This window comes from Camelus ferus, chromosome 13, assembly GCF_009834535.1.
Source record: "Camelus ferus isolate YT-003-E chromosome 13, BCGSAC_Cfer_1.0, whole genome shotgun sequence".
Taxonomy (NCBI): Eukaryota; Metazoa; Chordata; class Mammalia; order Artiodactyla; family Camelidae; genus Camelus; species Camelus ferus.
In genome coordinates, this window is record NC_045708.1 from 10,573,383 (window position 1) to 10,592,417 (window position 19,035).

At 37.9% G+C, this 19,035-nt stretch overlaps 1 protein-coding gene across 5 annotated transcripts in view; it reads left to right on the top strand.

Moving 5' to 3' along the window:
* The window catches only part of DDI2 (DNA damage inducible 1 homolog 2), a 38,893-nt gene extending 21,172 nt beyond the window's left edge, over positions 1-17,721 (top strand). For 3 of the 5 annotated variants that reach the window (XM_032495248.1, XM_014562253.2, XM_032495247.1), the window contains exons 7-9: positions 2,439-2,542; positions 4,248-4,437; positions 9,342-17,721. In XM_032495248.1, coding sequence (XP_032351139.1) covers positions 2,439-2,542; positions 4,248-4,437; positions 9,342-11,221 — 2,174 coding nt within the window. In that variant the 3' untranslated portion in view covers positions 11,222-17,721. Of the gene's footprint in view, positions 1-2,438; positions 2,543-4,247; positions 4,438-6,813; positions 6,877-9,341 lie in introns of those variants that run through there. The other 2 variants (XM_014562256.2, XM_014562255.2) reach the window with 2 other exon arrangements.
* Positions 17,722-19,035: the final 1,314 nt, after the last annotated feature.

Sequence of the window (19,035 nt, forward strand, 5' to 3'; positions counted from 1 at the left end):
ATATTCATCCTAGTGTCCTTACGAATCAAGTATTATTAGTTTTATCCCTTTAATTTGCAGATAAAGAAGTTAGTTTCTTATTATAAGTTATTTTTCTTTCTTTGCAAGTTGTACCTTTTCTACCCATTTTCCTCTTCATATTTCTTTCTTTCATTCTTTTTTTATACGTTTATCAATTTATTAGAATCTCCGTGTTTCCTATTATTTATTTGTATAGAATAAGGATGGTTTAAATACCTTACTCTTAAATACGTTCCTACACACAGTAAGAGTGAAATTGGGTAGGAATATCACAAACAGGTTGCTTCAGAGTCTGAGTTCTTAGATTTTTCATGGTTTTAAGTGAGAAGGTAATAGGAAGAGACAATAAGTACCATTCCCTCGTGTCCTTCTTGTGGTTGGACAAGTGGTACCATTTGCAACTTCAGCTATGATCAGTATCAAGAAAAGCTTATAACAATAAGGGAAATCTAAGTAGAGGAGAGCTACACCATGGACAGGAAGTCTCAGTATATTGAAGGTGGTGACTCTCCCACATCCATCAGGAGTATCATTGTAATATATTCAAAATCCCAATAGGTTTTGTTTTGTGAAACTTGATGTGTTAATTTTAAATTTTATATGAACCCTTTATTGCAGGAGTAATCAAGATACTCTGGAATAACTTTCCTTTTTAGATATCAAGGCCAGAAGATTAGAACAGAAACAGACCCATGCTTACATGAACCTTGATAAATACGAGAGGAAATCTTACAGAGCAGTGGGACAGTTTCAGGAAATGTGCTAGACAGTTGAGTATCCATGTGGAAAAAATGAATTGGAAATTGGACCCTATCTCACATCACATATAAAAATACGTGATCAATTCAAGTTTGATTAAAGACCAGATGTCCAAGGCAAAGTCAAAGCTTTTAGAAGAAAATATAGGAGAATATCTTACAGAGGAAGGGGATTCTCTAAAAGATAAGAAGGAAATTATTTTATAAATTGAATCACATTAAGAACAAGAACTTTTCATCAAATACATCTTAAAGAAAGTGAATACAAACTAAGTAACATATAACTAATAAAGGATTTATATTCAGAAAATACACATATTCTGTGGGTTTGTGTATCCTCCAATTCAGTAAGAAAGACTGATACGTAAAAAATAGCAGAAACATTTGAACAAGTACTTTAAGGAGAAACCCAAATGGTTAATAAGTATGAAAAATTGCTTTATCTCATTAAGCAGGAAAATAGAGGATTACTTGCCAGATGTTAATAATATTGAATGTTGAGAGAATGTAAAGCAATGGAAACTTTCAAAAACCACTGGAAACATTTTGGAAAATAATTCAACATCAAGCAAAGTTGAGCCTAATATACCCTAGAACCCTCTGTGTCTTTCAAGTATACCTTAGAGAAACTCATGGCACACCGGGAGACAAGTGCAAGAATATTCAGGGTAGCATTGCCTGTGACAGCAGAAACTGGAAGCAACCCAAGCAGTCCAATAGCAGCAGAATGGATAAACCAGTGGTGGCACATTAGACATTACAGTACTTCAAGGGCTGGTACAAGTGAAAGAAATCCAGTCACATGCAGCCACAGGAATAAAATATCTCAATATCCTTTGAGTAAAAGAAGCAAGTCATAGTTCAAAAACAGCTAACCAATATGTTGCTTAGAAATCATACAAAAGTTGTAAGAACTGTAGGAAAAGCTGGGAATGATTAACACAAAAAAACTGGGATAGTCGGGAGGGTTGGAAGAGGCAAAGAATAAACTCTGTCAGTAGGATATATTGGAGACTCCTTAGTTTTCTGTTTCTTAACCTGGGAAATAGAGGCTTGGGTATTTGTGTTATGCTTTATACTATATGTGTATTTCATACACATTCTGCATGTAAGATACAGTTAATAACAGTGACTTTTTTAGCAGATAAAATTAAGAAGATAGGAGGAGTAATTGAGGAAAGAGGCAAGGCAAACACCGGCTTTGGTGTTATCTCTGGTTTGATAAATAGAAACTTGATTATACTGGCTATAATAAACAGTTTACTTCTTGGAAAAGGTTTAGGGTGTACAGATTTTATTTTCCTTCTAGAAAACCTTTTGTAAGTGCATAGGACGCAGGTGGTTAATACTGAAGGAATTGGTCTTTTTCTTTTCTTTCTTTCTTAATGCTGAATGCCAGCTTTCCTCACCAGCTGAGCGTGTATCCTAATGGTGTCACATATCAACAGGTCTTCTAGGTAGTAGTTCTGCCCAGTCCACTTTACGAGCTTCATTGGTTTTTAACCTGATAATGACTTTGTCTTTTAAGGTCTCACTAAGTTTTCATGCTTAACTCACTTGTGTACATGCTTTGCCTTGGCTTTGACTGGTTGCAGGAAGAAAGGCACAGATTGATAGATCCAATCTTCCCTCTTCCTTTCTTCATGTGCTTTATTTTAGCTCAGGTTCAAATTGAAGGAGATTTCCTGGCGTGTTCCTTCTCTATACTTGAGGAACAGCCCATGGACATGCTTCTGGGGCTGGACATGCTGAAACGGCATCAGGTAATTAAGAGCTTCACTTTCTCTTTGCATTGGCTTTTTGTATGGTATATGGTTATTACTGCATCATTTCTCTTGGTTGTATATCCTGAAAAACTAAGAGGCATGACTTCAGACCTGGAAAAGTCCATAAATGATGATGATGTCATACAAGGTTTGAAATTATGTATCAGTAGAAATAGGATCTGTTTTTGTGAAATCTTTCTGAATCTGTTGAATCTTGCCATCTGTTTTGAGTCTACAATGGACAGTTTAGCTCCTTTGTGTAATTTTTAGTTTCGGTTAGAACTCAAGTAATTTTTTGGTGGGTTTGTAGGAAAGTGTACATAATACACAATGATGATTTTACTGCAAGTATAAGTTTAGTAAATCCTTAGTAACTGGTCAAACAATGCTTGGGAAGAAGAGCTTGAGGATTAAGGAAAAAGGTATACAGAAGATGTTTGGAATGAAAATGTTTATTTAGTACAGAGAGAATGATTTGTAAATTTGTTCATTTGCAGTGGTTTTTATATTCTACTCTGAAGCCTAATAATTTGTTTAAAGATAAACTTCTCTTATTGAAGAAGCAATTAGTGTGCTCTTGGGTAGTAAAAATTTTCACAAGAAGGTTTCATATCTGGTCAATATTTTTAGTTTGTTTGTTTGTTTGTTTGTTTGTTTATTTATGGGAGGTAATTATGGTTTTATTTATTTTTAATGATGGTGCTGGGAATTGAACCCAGGACCTTGTGCATGCTAGGCATGCACTCTACCACTGAGCTATATCCTCCCCCCTTCTAGTCAATATTTTTATGTCACTAATACTCCTTTTTAAATGTTTAATATTAAATTCCCATTAAAAGTATATTGCATTGAAAAATATATGTTGCCTTGATATTGTAATCAAGGTATAGAATTTTAAGTAGAAGGAATGAGTGAATGCATATATAAATAAAACCCTATAAAACCTAACTTATTGTTGCTATCTTTCCGTTTTTTTTTGTTTTGTTTTGTTTTGAGTGGAGGTAATTAGGTTTGTTTGTTTTTAAAGGAAGTACTGGGGGTTGAGCCCAGGCCCTTGTGCATGCTAAGCATGTGCTGTAGCACTTAAGCTATACCATCCCCTATATTTCCCTATTTTTAAATCATGATATAGACCAGCAGTCTCCAACTTTATAGGTATAAAACATACAGTGTAACTGTCCTATATTATTAAGTAATTATAAAAATATACTGAAAAGCAGAGTAATGTAAGTATGAAATATAGAATACCTTTGTAGAGCTTGCCTTGTTTGTATATCACTTTTCAGCCCATTGGTCTAGAGTTTAAATATAAGCTGCACTTTATACACTAAGCAAAAAAAGCAAAAATGTGGAACGGCATAAATGGTATGTCTCAGTTTTATTTTTTTTTAAGTCACTTATATGTTTCTAAAAGGTGTGGCTGCTGATTATGCCTGGCGGTTTTCCAAATTTAAGTTCAGAAATGAACGGTTAAACTATGTCCCATAAAGATTATTCTGCTATAAAATTTAAATATTAAAAAGATTCTAAATTAACAGACAGTGTTACCTAGGTTAAAGTTTAAATACTTTTAAGTAAAATCAGTTTTTTTAGCCATCTGTGTCAATGTTGCTCTTTGTAAATGGAGTTTTAAATTCAAGATCATAATTTTTGTTTCCTGTTTTATCTACTATCATCAGTCTTTGTTTTTTTTCCTTCTAAGTGTTCCATTGACCTCAAGAAAAATGTCCTCGTGATTGGCACCACAGGCTCACAGACCACCTTCCTTCCCGAGGGAGAGTTACCAGAGTGTGCCCGATTGGCTTATGGGGCCGGGCGAGAGGAAGTACGGCCAGAGGAGATTGCAGACCAAGAATTAGCAGAAGCCCTTCAAAAATCTGTAGAGGATGCAGGTATTTGGAATGGCCAAGCTCTTGTTATCGGTGGGTGTGCCAGGGGAGTTTGAGCTACAGCGGGGACAGGACCTTTCCAGTTCACAGTCAGTCTCATTGTCCTGTTGTGGGTGTGTTCCTTGTCTTCTTACCACCTCCTCCCGTCTCTAAATACAGTAAAGAAAAACTCCATGTTTCATTAGATCAAGAAACAGCAGTCTGTTGCTGTGTGCAAGGTAGATTGGGGAGTTATTTGCTTACGCACATTTTGGTGGGCTTCCTAAAAAAATCTTGTCCTTTTTTTTCCTGAAGAAATTTGTAACAGTTAAGCAGGCACTTCCTTTTGAGTTCAACATTTCCTGGAAATTTTCTTGTCCTTTGCTTAGGCCCATTTATTTTGAAGGTTAGCATTGTCACTGTGACTAAGCAGCTCACCTTTTCACTGTCTACTGAAAGTGCTGCCACGAAAGACAGAAGAACCAACAGTAAGAGGCATAACTGAACATTAATCAAACTGAAGTGTTTGTGCTGTTAATGAAATCGCAGTCGTGTGTCATTGGGCCCAATCAGAACAGTATATAAACTAGGGAAATGAAGCCACCTAATACTTTTTTTTCTGAAGTCTCAGTTATTGTAGCCTCTTTAGTTCTAAAGATCAAGCCGAGTTTTCTGGGTAAAATGGAAGGACACAGTTAGGCCTAAATCCCGCTTCCATGGATAATTTTTCCCCATCGTTACAGAACAGTGACTCGGATGCATTTTCTAGAAGCTGAAGAGAATTAACTTTTGAGTTTTGGTTATTTTTAAATCTTGTGCTGTAGTTACTCATTAGTGACTAATATCACACATTGCATTTGCTGATGTAGTAAAATGTATTAGAGCTACAAGTTCAGGGAATAGCTTTCTCCTAAGGACAAAACAGATAAGAGCTTTAAAAATAAGCAGCCAGATTTTGCCAGCGTTTATCACCAGGGAACACCCAGTGGTCTAAGCATTGAGACTTTAGAATAGGCATGGGTAGCAGATGGAGTTTCCAGGCTGGCCTTGCTCAGAATCTATTCCACCACCACATTTTGGCTCAGTTTTACATACAAAGTACAGTTCAGGTTGTGACTTCAGTATTTTGTAGGGAGGGAAGATTGTTAAACAACCAGACAGAGAGACTGAATTAATAGTTTTAACCTTGCCTGCAAAACAAATATGAATGACTTTGACATACCTGCGTAGAAGGTTTTACTTTTTTTTTTAAGTAACTGTCAGCTTAGTCATATTATGTATTAATAAAACAAGGATGTGTTACCATTTTGTGAAACCTATCCCCCCTACAGTTTTGGTGCTTTTATTTGAGAAACACTAGCTGATGATAGCAGTGCTTTATAACCTACTAACAGTTACTCTCTTTGAGTAATTACTTTCTTTTAATAAAAAGTTTAGGAGATTAAAATGGAAACTACAGATGTTTTCAGCCGTAGGAGGGGTGGTCTACCAGTTTTAAAGGCTTAGAATAAAATGGCTCTTTACCCATGTGACCTTTGGTTACTGACAGTGTGTGGCTTGTGCTAATTTTTGTAATGTTTAAATAGTGAAGTAATTCATCAGCATCAGGTTCCATTTGCTTGAAACATCGACTTCTGAGTATTATCAAAATCAAAACTCTAGACATAGGTGAAAGTATTTTTACTAAAAGCTGTTCCTTGGAGGGTGATTATAGCTCAGTAGTAGAGAACGTGCTGAACACGCATGAGGTCCTGGGTTCAGTCCTCAGTACTTCCATTTAAAAAATAAACCTCATTACCACCCCCAACCCCAAAAAATGTTTAAAAAGAAAAAACTGTTTCCTTGGTGGGTACTTTATACCAGAATATCTTTATCTTTTCTATCGATTACAAAAATAATTCAGAGTAGGGAGCTGTATCTAATGTTTTCTAAACACTAATTAAAAAAAATAAGTTAAGCCAGGTTAGATAATCGGGTTTGGTTTGTTTTTCTTCGAAAAATAAATCTCAGCTAAGAAAGAAATTTGGAAAGTGGCTGTTACATGTGTTCGCTCACCTTTACTCCATAAGATTTCCGTGTCACGTAATTCCATCTATGGAGCTACTTGTTTTCACCTGTCTCACATGTTTGCCCATGAATTCTCTGTGTAGGTAGTGAAATTAATTTCTTTCCAAGTTCTGTTGAAAATCTGTTGAAGTTGACACATTGCTTTATGTACTGTGAAAGAATTAAAGCAACCAACAAATCTTCTGGATGTCCAAACTGCAGAAACATTCCCTTACTTTGACTCTACTGGTTCCTGATTTTAAAGATGGCAATGGAATGGAGACTATAACCCTGCATGCTGTGTGGTTTGCATTGTTAACCCAAGTTTGCTTGTCTGTTTCCTAATTCAAACAGAGCGTCAGAAGCCATGATGCATGTAGTGTGTGTGTACTGCAGCTGGAGTGGGCCCCAGACCAGGTATTTATAGACACCACATTAAGCCTTCCACCCAGTTGTCATCTGTAGTCTGAAAGTCTCTGTATCTGCAGCAATTCTGGAATTTAGCTTCTGTCATTCACCGTTTCATCTTGTTTAATCTGGTTACAACTAGCCTGTATATACATTTGTATGTTTAATCTGGTTACAACTAGCCTGTATATACATTTGTATGTTGGCATACATACATATCTAAGCATGATTTCCTATTTAAAATTTCATCAGTCATTAGAAAGATTCCAGTGAAGACAAGTGTCCACTGACCATTGTGAATATCAGATCAAGAATAATCAGCATCATGGCACTTTGTTGTCGGAGGAGACTGCGTTGTTAGGGATTTTTATGTGTCTCTTTCTTCTGAATAACTGGAAGTGTATTTTTCACATTACTGCACACAGCTACCAGCTTTATAGAGGGACTGAACTTATCATTTTGTTGAAGAAGAAATGGAAACTTAGGCCAGGTGACTTGCCCAGGGTCACGGAGTCAGTAACACAGGCAGGGTGAAGTTTAATCTGTCAGTGAGAGTTGAGACCCTGCTTTTCCCTCTCTCCACAGGAGGCACTCTGCTTCCCTTTCCCTGAAGTGTATAATAAATGTCAGCCTGAGTGTACTGGCTGATTTATGAAAATGGGGAGAGGCAGTCTTTTTTTAAACTATCAACCTAGGGTTTTATAGGAGTTTGCAGGCTGGTTGTAATTAGATACGTAATATTTAAGTTCTTTCATTTTCCTTGTAAGGATGGGTTAAAAACAGGCATACTTAATTATTAATGTCCGTTGTCCTCATCCTCTTCTCCTATCCTGTAGTACTGACCCAGTCCTCCCCTACATGTAGGACTTAGGCCAGTGAAATTGACCATCTCAGCTACAGGAGGACTATATGCTGCTTTCATAGTGAGTACGGAATACATTGAGGTCGTGTTCACCTTCACCTCACCCAGTTGTTAACTGGCGTACTCTTGCCAGAAGGCCATTATCATCCCCTACCTCTATGCTGCTAACGTGGATTTTTCACTACAGTGCATCGTTCTGTTCTCATTAACTCAAAATTGAACCTCTTTCAGAGTCAGCCTTAGAGACTGATAAATAAAACTAGTAACTGTGTTTCTAGACTCTAATGGATATAGTTTGCACTGAGATACATGCTATTTTCTTGTTTACTCCTAAACTATAAATAAGATTGTTTTCACACGAAGTCAGTCACTTCCTGACATAGTACTTTATCTTTTCATATTGTTAACCTGTGTTGGATTAGAGTGGTTTAGAGCCTTTTGAATCGTAACTGCATTCATTGCTTTATGGCTTCTTAAGGTACAATCAGCATGAAGCATTTGAGTCTCAACTGCCCTAATAGATTGTATTGCGATGTCATTTTGTTACCAGCCTTTGATTGTTAATTAAAGATCTTGTAATAATTGCATAAAGGTCAGTTTTTAAACTGGATCAGTGCAAAAGGAGAGTTGGATCTGATGTTCAATGACATCATGATGTTTACATCAAGGTGTTGTGTTTAAGCTTTCCATCTTTTGTGAGTGGTCAGTAAGTTGCAGTGGCTTTTCTAAATTGTCACTGCCTTTGAAAAACTTATGAACTATCTCCCTCCACTGCCCACCCCTCCCCACCATAAAGTACTTAAATGTTCTGGCTTTGTTGTACTATGTTAATGTGATAAAGTAACTTATATCCTTTTTAAAGTTGCATTATTTGGTAAGATAATAATTGAGATTTAATCTGTTTAATCTTTAGCTTTATTTTTGTTCTGAGTCAAGCTCACATGGTTTTTGGGATGTTCGGATAGAAATAAATAGAATGTTTTCTTCTGTGTCTTCCAGAGGTCCCTGAGTATCACATTCTTAGTTCTCTTTATAATTCCCACTCTGTCCTGGCTTTAGATTTCTCAGTGTTTACATCTGACACACTAAAAGTGAATTGGCATGAGATTGTTCCAGTGCAGAAATCCTCAAGAGCTGTATTGTGCTTTTAAGAATCACCTGAGGAACTTACTGAAAATGCAGATTCCTAGGTTTACTCCCAAGGACCATGCCCCAGAATCTGCATGCTTAGCAAACATCCCAGGTGATTTTAGAGGAAGGGTAGAGATAACACACTTTGAGAAACCATTCTGGAGTTCTGAACTCACTGAGAATAAAGACACGTAAATGTCCTTCAGTCTTAAGCCACTAACACAGCCATTTTATGTAGTACTTAAATAAAAATATTGAATTACAATACACACATTTTATTAAGAACCTACCTACCTTATATTCTGATGCTATAATGTTAAATTGTTCACCACAATGAGAGTGGCTCTTGTATAAAGTCTATGAATATAAGGGTTAAAGATCTGATTTATTTTATCCTATTTAGATTTGTAGTCTTTGATAATTTAGTGGCCTTTGTAACCTGCTGATTAATCTTTTTTCCTTTCTCCATTGTTCTATATAGAGAAAAGCGGTAAAGAAACTACCTCACTGGGGATGTCATCATTACCAACTTCAGATGGATTTAACCATCAAGCCCATCCTTCAGGACAGAGTCCTGAGATTGGTAATCCTACAGGTCTTGCTCACTCTGTCTCTACTTCAGTCTGCCCTATCAAGCCCAGTGACCCAGACGGCATCGAACCTAAAGCTATGAAGGCTTTGAAGGCTTCAGCTGAATTCCAGATAACCTCTGAAAAAAAAGAACACCTTCCTCTGCAGGATCTTTCTGAGTGTGCTTCTTCAGCAGACAGTGCTCTAGCAAACCAGAGTCCAGCTATGCCTTTGCAGAGTTCACTTGAAGAAGCCATTGTTGCAGATAATCTGGAGAAATCTCCTGCTGAAAGAAGCACCCAAGGCCTCAAATCTCATCTCCACACAAGACAGGAAGCTAGTTTAACCAGGATGCGAGAATCACAGAGGCTTATAGGTAGAAAGGATCCAGGATATCAGGACTTGAGTCGAGAGAGTGGCCTTCAGCAGCACGAAGAACCAAGAAATGAACAGCATGAGGTTATACAACAGAATGTTCCACAGGACCGAGAACATCTTTGTAACACAGAGAACCTTGAACGTCTTGGAGAAAGGCAACAGAATCAACAAAAAAGTGTTGGTTTGGAATCTACAATGAAAGGAGACAAGATGCAGCAGAATGTGGACCTTCCGGGTACAGAGAAAAATATTCTACCTTCAGGATGCTTTGGCTGCTCAAATTCAGAAACACTTATGGAAGTAGATATAGTTGAACAGTCCCTAGTTGCTGTGCTTAATTCAGCAGGCAGTCAGAATCCCGATGTGAAGAACATTGGTGCTTCTGATTTCACCTTAGATAATCCCTTGATGGAAGTAGAAACATCAAAGTGTAACCCTTCCTCTGAAATTTTGAGTAATTCCATTTCCACTCAGGTTTTACAGCTCCCAGAAAGTAATGTTGAAATGTCTGGAAAAATGAAAGACTATGAGAATTGCCCCTCCTCTTTAAGTCTCTGTGGCAGTTGTCAGCCCTCTGTAGAGTCAACAGAGGAATCTTGCTCATCTATAACGGCAGCCTTGAAGGAACTTCATGAACTTTTGGTCATTAGTAGTAAACCAGCTTCAGAAAACACATCTGAAGAAGTTACCTGTCAATCAGAGACAGTAACTGAGAGCCAAATGGGTATTAAGGACCTTTCTGAAAGATGGACCCAAAATGAGCATCTTACAGCTACCCAGGATGAACAGTGTTCACAAATCTCCTTTCATCAGGCCATATCGGTATCAGTGAAGACAGAAGAATTAACAGACACTTCAACTGATGCTGGAATAGAAGATGTGGCAAATATTAACCTCAGGGGTCGCAGTGATGGCCTGTTAATTGATAAAGAAGGTGTCCCCAAGTCTAGGGAATCAATAAGTGAGAACAGTTCTGTCACTCTAGCCTCAGCTAAAACGTCTAATCAACTACCCTGCACCTTAGGCGTAGAAATTTCACCCAGACCTTTAGCAGGTGAGGAGGATGCACTCAGTAAGACTTCTGAGCAGACTGAGTCCTTGTCATCCAGTTTCATATTGGTTAAAGATTTGGGTCAGGGCACACAGAATCCAGTGACAGACAGGCCTGAGATAAGAGAAAATGTCTGTCCTGAAGCTGCAGGGCCACTTCTAGAATTTGAACCACCTACCAGCCATCCATCATCAAGTCCCTCCTTTCTTGCACCATTAATTTTTCCTGCTGCAGACATTGACCGGATTCTCCGTGCCGGCTTTACTTTGCAGGAAGCTCTTGGGGCTTTGCATCGAGTTGGTGGAAATGCAGACCTTGCACTTCTTGTTTTGCTAGCAAAGAACATTGTAGTTCCTACATAACCATGGAAAATGGTCTAGACCATACTCCATTCCCTTTAAAAAAAAAAAAAAGCTATATATATATATATACACACATGCACACATGCACACTCACCACATATACAGTATATGTAGAAACCTGCAAGCAGAATGTTGAGCCAGATTTTTTTTAAGGATTTTTTTCAAAGATTTTTTTCGGCCAAAGTAATTTATGATCTCTTGTCTGATGAATTTGTCTATTCTATTTGTTAAAATTTGGGCCTTTTTTAAATGTATTGGCAGTATGTGCATACAGAAGCTTTTTATTATCATTAAGATGATGTATTCTGGAATAAAATGGATGGCTTTGTGTATAGCATACCATTTTAGAATGAGAGTAAATGCTTTAAGAAGCAGAAGCCATGAGAAATGGCTGACCACCCATGCAGCTAAGAGCAGATCAACTTCATATTTTGGCTGTGTCTCTGCTATAGGCAAGATACAGTTTGTTGACTTAATTTTCGGTTTACAAATTTGATCACATGGTTTGGTGTCTGGAATTATACTTAGTGCTCTGTGTATTATGATTCCTCAGCTGTAACAGAAAATTGAAGAATATCTCCTAGAGTGGTATGTTTTTATTCGTGTGGTTAGGATTTGACATTTTAATGGAATGAGTTGGGAAGTTTTAAAACTTGGGCTGCTTTGTGCATCACAGGCTGCTGCATGAATTGCCAAGTATCTTGGGTGGGATATTGTGAGGGAATTAACATTAGAGCGAAACATGGTGCTACCCAGATTAAAAAAAAAAGAAGGAAAGAAAAAACTGTAATTTCATTTGCAAATGTCCTGGTGATGCTTCAAGAACTGTGAGTGAAAAATAATGGCCTCAACACTGGAATTTACTAAAGATTGGGTTTGGTAGATCACATCTCACTGATCACATCTCAACCCTCAATGACGAGTGATGAACTTATGTTCAGCTAATGGGTTGATTGCCAGCAGTTTATTTCCTTTCTAAAGTCATTGTCTAGGAAGTTCTTCTAAAGCTCAGTTTGAGATGTGATCTGAGTGAAAGATTCAAGTGTGATAACCTTGTCACTGGTTCATCTTGGTGCTTGGAATGATCAGTGTATTTGGTGAGTGTCTTTCGTGGCAGTGGAAATAGTCATTGGAGTCTCTGATTCAAGTGGCCTTGGTAGAGTTTTCCATCCCTTTCTTTCCTCAGGAGTTTCTTTTTTTAAGCAAAATTTGTCATATTTGTGTTTACCATGTTAAGTTAGAGTGGGGCATAGTACATAGATGTATTTATTGTGGCCTTTTTTTATATGAGGACTAGCCCTTGGAAATCATTGTCCTGTGGGCCCCACTGTGCAATAATTCTACTGGATAGATTTTAGATACTTTCTTTCCTGGAAAATAAACTCTTTTATGTACCGAGCGGGAATCTGAAATCTTGGTTTTATTGAAAAGAATTTTGAGAATGATAATTCCCGATTTCAGGTTGGAGTTTGCAATGTGTTTGAAACAGAAGATTCAGAAGGGTGATTTGTGAACTTTTAACGTTAAGTGATTTTGTCTAAAGTCTTAATTCTCTTTGAAAGCTTATTCTTTCCGTCAAAATTCACGTCATTGAGCACAATCAAAATGGAGGCTCGTATCTCAGGAGTTTTTGAAATTTTAGTTTAGGGGCACTTATACATTTCTCTTCTACCCTATCTCATCTTTCTTGTTTGCTGTGATGTTTGAATGTGTGTTGGGAGACTTGAGTGATATGATGGAAGGTCGCGTAGGTTCGTCATGATCCTCTGAAGTTAAGCGATGGTTGACGGAGAGTTGTAGTTTACTGTTTTCAGGAGGGCACTCAGAACAACAGGTTAGCCAGGTTGTCTTTAAAGTGTTCTTTTAGACAATCGTGTGCTGTAGATCCTTTTGCTTGCCCTACACCAAAGATGTAAGATGCACTAGGAAACTGCTTATAGGATTTCTGTCAACTGACTTAGAGCTGTGACTGTCATTAAATAGTGGTGCTATGATTGAAGCAAAATTTAGTAGCAATGCAATGGGCCCCTGTATTTGCTTTATGGGTATGATTGGGAATTTATTCTAAGCTTATAAATCTTTAGGGTCACAAAGTGGGGTGGGTGTGAGGTGGGGGAGCTTATCAGTGACAATAGACTCTTCCAGAAAGGCCTTCTTTATGAAGGTGGGCCTCATAGTTTTCTGTATGAGCAGTTTCTCTGAACACTGCTCAGAGGTGTGGCCACTAAATTTTCATAGTGTGGAGATTTGGGAGTCAATCCCAAGTGGGATATATCAGTCTGGAAAAGATTTCATTACAGTAGCTTTTATTGTATGTATATGTATATTTATTTCTAGGGGAAAATGGGATAGGCCTATAGTTGTACACGTATTCTTATTAGGAATACTTTGAGCTTAACCCACTTGCCAAATATCCTTGTCCTTTTTCATCATTTGTCTTTCAGCTTATAATTGCTTTTGATTTTTAAAATCTTACTTCCTGTCCATCATTTGTATGAAAGTAAACTTGTTTTTGAATCATTTTTAAGTTTAGCAGTTCTAAAACACAAAAGGAATTAAGGAATATGACATTGGTGAACCTTCATTGTCGATTTTTATTCAAAGTGCAGAAATTAGAGGTTAACTTTTCCAAGAATGAGATAAAATCATTGTGAACTCCTCTGGTTACCAGCAGTGACCAGCATTGGACTGCTTTACTGGATAGCTCCTTTGCCATAACCAGTAATGGACAGCCTGTGGTCAGCCCTTACCTCCAAGGGTGGTGTCTGTTTATTCACCAAAGAGAGGAGAAGATTTTCCTGTATGACTTCTGCAATTTCCCTCAAGTTGGTTCCTATATGTAGGAATGTGCTTGGTAACCAGACAGCTATATCTAGGCTGTAGATTTTGCCCTTGCAGCTGGTAAGAATTATTTCCACTTGTACCTCTTTAGGCCTCCAGACATCAGCCAATAGCTTTCAGCCCACAGTTTGGGCTTTAGCCATTAACATGTAAAGATTACCAGTTGCTTGGCAAAGGGAACTAGAGAGATGGTGAGTGTGTGTGAAAACTATTCTGCCTTGCAGCCTACAAAATTTTTCCAGAACTCCTTGTTTCCACATATACTGAAGGGAGGCACAGACCATATGTTTTTTCCCAAAGCGTTTCTCCAGTAAGAGAGTTACATAAAAATGGAAAGATATCTGAGACTTTGTGGCACTGATTTTATGATAACCTGTTAGGGTAGAATCTGCCTGTCCTTCCCTTAGCACAGCTTTCTCTCGTAAAAGCCATAAAAAATCAGTCAGTTTAACCATCAGCTCATGTATATATATACATGTGTGACTGATAGATAGCCTACAGTTAATTTTATAAAGATTAAAAAATTTTTTATATCTACAGATATATTCTTCAGTTATGGTGGCTTTTATCCCACCATGTATATAAAAAACAGCCTTGCAAGTAACTGGCCAGAAGAGTTGGCAGTATATTCTGATTTCCTTTTCCTACCTGTTTGCCACGTGCGATGAGGATAAGCAGGGTAATTGAACTGCTACGTATTTCAAACTTGTTATCACTGGTAACGTAAGAGAAGCTAACTGGATTATGCATTCTCTAGCACAAATACCAAAAAGCCAAATTTCTACTTTGAATTTGGTGACTTAGTGTAGTCAGTGGCTGAACTAGAAAGGAAATAGCATTCTCAAAAGTTCCCTTTCCAAGAAGATGAATGTTACCTTTCATATTAGGAGTTCTGTAAAATAAAAATAGCTTGTTTTCTGGAGGGGGAAAGTATAGCTCAGTGGTAGAGTGCGTGCTTAGCATGCATAAGGTCCTGGGTTCAATCCCCAGTATTATTAAAAAAATAATAAATGAATAAACCTAATTACCCCCTCCACAAAAAGAAACAAAAATTTTAAATAGCTTTCTTTCTGAAAGATTTTTAAAATGCCAATTCCCTCTTAACAACAAAGTAAATTCAAAGCATGTCTTTGAGAACCAGAAATGTAAAATCATGGCTCAAGTTCCCTACCTTAGTGGTCCCTCAGTAGACTATATTAGGGGTTCATTAAATAAAGAGTTTAGAGAGGAACCTTTGATGTTACTTGATTTTTCTCTTGTGCCTTAGATTTTCCAAGTAGAGGCTTCAAATTTGGGTGGGGAATAAAAGTGGAAGTATCATGGGGAGAAGATTGAAAATGCCCCTCCTGGAAATGGGCGTGTGTGGAGTGGTCCTAAGGCTCACTTTCATTGTTGATTCAGACTTGCACCTGCACCGGATCACTAGGTTTCCCCAGACAGAAGGACTATGACATGGCTTTTTTGCATCAGGCATACCTCCCAAAAAATGGTTTCTAGATGTTTATCATATTCTTTGTTGTACTGTCGGTATTGTGGTGGTCAAGGCAGAGAAAAAGTTTAATAAAATCTTTCATACTTGAACAGGAAACTGGTACTCTCTTGAAGGCTATGCAGTATGAGTCTGAATAAGAATTCACTATTCATTCGTCAGACATTAAGTGCCTGTGTGCCAGGTACTGGTGAGCACTGGGGGTACAGGAGTGACTAAAACAAATTAGAAGCTGCCCTTGTGAAGCTTTCAGTCTAGTAAGGAGACATGAAACAAATTTTAGCTTCAAGAACAAGATCTATTTTTGCCTATCAGCATCGTTTATTTTAAAAGTCATACTACGATGATTTGATTCAAATTCAGAGAAGACTTGGAAAATCAGACTCAAAATGGAATTAGAGTCTGTTAACTTAAAACTGCTCTAAAAAAAATGTTTTTTTAAAAAATGAATTGGAGGAACCAACCAAAAATGTTCTTATATTTGGTAGCAATCCTTGAAGAGATCAAGTAATAAGAAATCAGTTTATACTGTTGGTGGAAGAAGAGGGAGGTATGGGGAGGATAGAGGTGCAAGTAAATGGAAGATGACCTAAATGTGCACTGGTGACAGTCAACTTTTCCTTCCATCAAGACCTCCTTCCGTGCAGGGTAGAGGTACGGAGTGTGCCGTGGCATCCTTCCCACTCCCCCTTTCAGCATGGCTGCTCTGGAATACTAACCATCTGGCCAACGGGACTTAGCAGAGGATTCTGCAGGATTTGCTGTTTTAAAGCAGCTGAGTACAAGATGTGAAAATAGGAATCTAGAGCAGAAAATGTAGCAAGTGATGGTTCTGGGACTGGATGGTGGGCAGAATTTATGTACAAGAAGATTCCAGACTCTACCAAATCTTTCTACAGGACAGCTCTATCAAATTGACATTCTTTAATCCATTGTTTAAAATGTTACCATATATGGATACAGGTAAAATTTCTGGACTTTAACAACTAGTGACTTCTGAGGTATACAGTTAGAAAACTCTCATAGGTTTATGCGTAATATATTGGTGGTTGGTAATCTAGACCTTCTGGGGGCTGTGAAACTTGAGAGGCTATAGCAGATGAGTCTTAGAGCACATGAATGAAATCTACAGAGAAAATGGTTCAAGGGTGTAGGAGTTAGAGGACATTTTTTTTTAACCTAAAAAAGTTAAGCAAACTGTGGAAGACCTGGGGTGGAGATGTGGAATACAAAATTAGGAGAATTATTTCTTTTAATCCATATGGGAAGGTTTTCACTACCTGACTGGGTGAAGGGGCATGCTGGGGTAGTTTTTCCTGGGAAGGTACATGAGTAATAAATGATTTTGTTTATCAGAGGCAGTCACGTCAGTTTGTTTCCAGATTCTTTTGGTCTGAAATTACCTGATGCTGACCAGACCTCTTTCTCCTTTCCTCAAGGCTGGACAGCTTTGAATTTATGCCTCTCATCTGAGACCTTTCCCTCTGAATGATAAAAATATTCCCATTCTCTATTCTCCTGATCATCCTTTTGAAGTAGTTCTGGTGATGTACTCAGATCAACATACTGACTGCACTTGCTGTTTTGTTTGTTTTTTTAACTATGCACCTACAATGAATATTGATTTGCTCGTTTTTATTTAAAATTTCATCTTCGTGGCAAGTTGGGCTAATGGCCTTTGCACTCAAGTATGGTTTGTTTACCAGTTTTGTAGCCATATTTGGCAAATCTTAGCAAATAGAAACCCTTCTTCCCCCCCATTTTGTTCTTTTATTGCTTTCCTGATTTTTCTTTAAGCTTTGAGACTACTGCATTCTTAAAAGAAGAACTAGGCTGATTGGCAAAATAGACTTGCCAGTAGCTCATTCACTCCCATAATGCTTTGGCTTTGAGAGTTGGGAGAACTCTGAGAACTTAAGGAAACCAAACTCAGGAATCCCACAGTTGGTTGCATTGTACCATTGGTTTAGGGGCTGGACATAGGACCTGTCTGCAGCTGAGTGAACTAGATGCATTTGGGTTTGAATTATTGTCACATACTGAAATGTAAGTCAGCCCTAAGTAATCAAAACACTTTATTTTATTTTTCTTTTTTTAATAGGAACTTTCTGAAGAAAAAGTGATGTGTAAAACATTTGATATTTAAGACAATAAAGTTTTTATCATAAGACTCTTGTTTGATCAATTTCTTCTAAATTGTGATGGTTACTTCTGTCCTTGTCTCTATCTCCCTGCCCTTTAAATAACATACCCAGGCTGTGACTTGTGGCCATAAGCTTAAACCTCAGAAGAAAAGGGCATCTCCAAGCCATTAGTAGCCTCCAGATAGCCACTGCAGGAGGACGGCCATCTGCTGATGTGAAATGTTGGTGCTCGGTGACTCTGCATGAGCAGTTAATAAACAGTAATAGAAACCACTGGTGGTAGGGTATTGTGGTTCAGACTAGTTTCTAGAGCCAGGCTGCTTGGGTTTGAATTTCAGCTTTGCCACTTGCTAGCTGTGTGACTTTGGGTAACTTGCTTAACCTTTCTGTGCCTCAGTTTCCTTGTCTATAAAATAGGGGCTATCAGGGTGGTTGTAGGGATTCATGAGTAACTTGGAAACACCCTGGGGTATTAACCAATGTGGAGTTAGTGCTCTGTGTATCTTTGTGCTGTGGGTCCTTTGAGAGGATTTCGGTGTACATGGACCAGCTGGTACCGGGAGTAGTTAGACAAATTCCCCCCGGTTCTGTCACTTTTCCTTGCTGCTGAGAGCAAAGGCTTGTTCTAGTTGGAGGTGAGAAGTACTCATTATTTTGCCATTGTTCAGATCTCAGTCTTTTGATAATTCACTTGAAATGAGACTTCCAGAACTTGATAGAATGGTAGTAAATTGAGACATCAGTTTTTAGTAGAAAGAATTATGGGTCCTTGGCACAGAAACGGAGCACTGCGTCTTTATTTTTTTGTTTTAAGTGTTAAAAGTATCAGGAAAATAAATGCATTGAAATGTTTATGGCAGGGATCTGTACAGCTTGGAGGAGGAAAATACAAGGGTAGGATATACATTTAAAAGTAGAAATTTCAAAGAAATAGAAAAAATAAGTTTAAAAAAAAGTACATAGTTGTAAATTTTAAAATGCAAAGTAAGCAGAACATATTGCCATCTTACGTAAGAGGGCGAAATTATCCTCAGATACTGCTTCCCTGTTCAGAGCTATTTTCTAATGGGATTAATCCTTGACTATGGATTTTGTCCTTAAAACAAAAAAAGATCAGATGGCTTGGTTCCTCCTAGAAAGTTACTAAAAGCCAACATTTTCCATATTTGACTCCAGGTATCTCAAGTTGAAGTTCCCTGAGCCAGAAATACTCCACCCCCTCAACCTGCTCCTCTGTCTCCTGGGAAGTAAATGGCAACTTCACCCTTAAGTTGTTCACTCTAACACCCTGACCCCTTTCTCTCACAACCTACATCCAACACATCCTAATCCCATTGGCT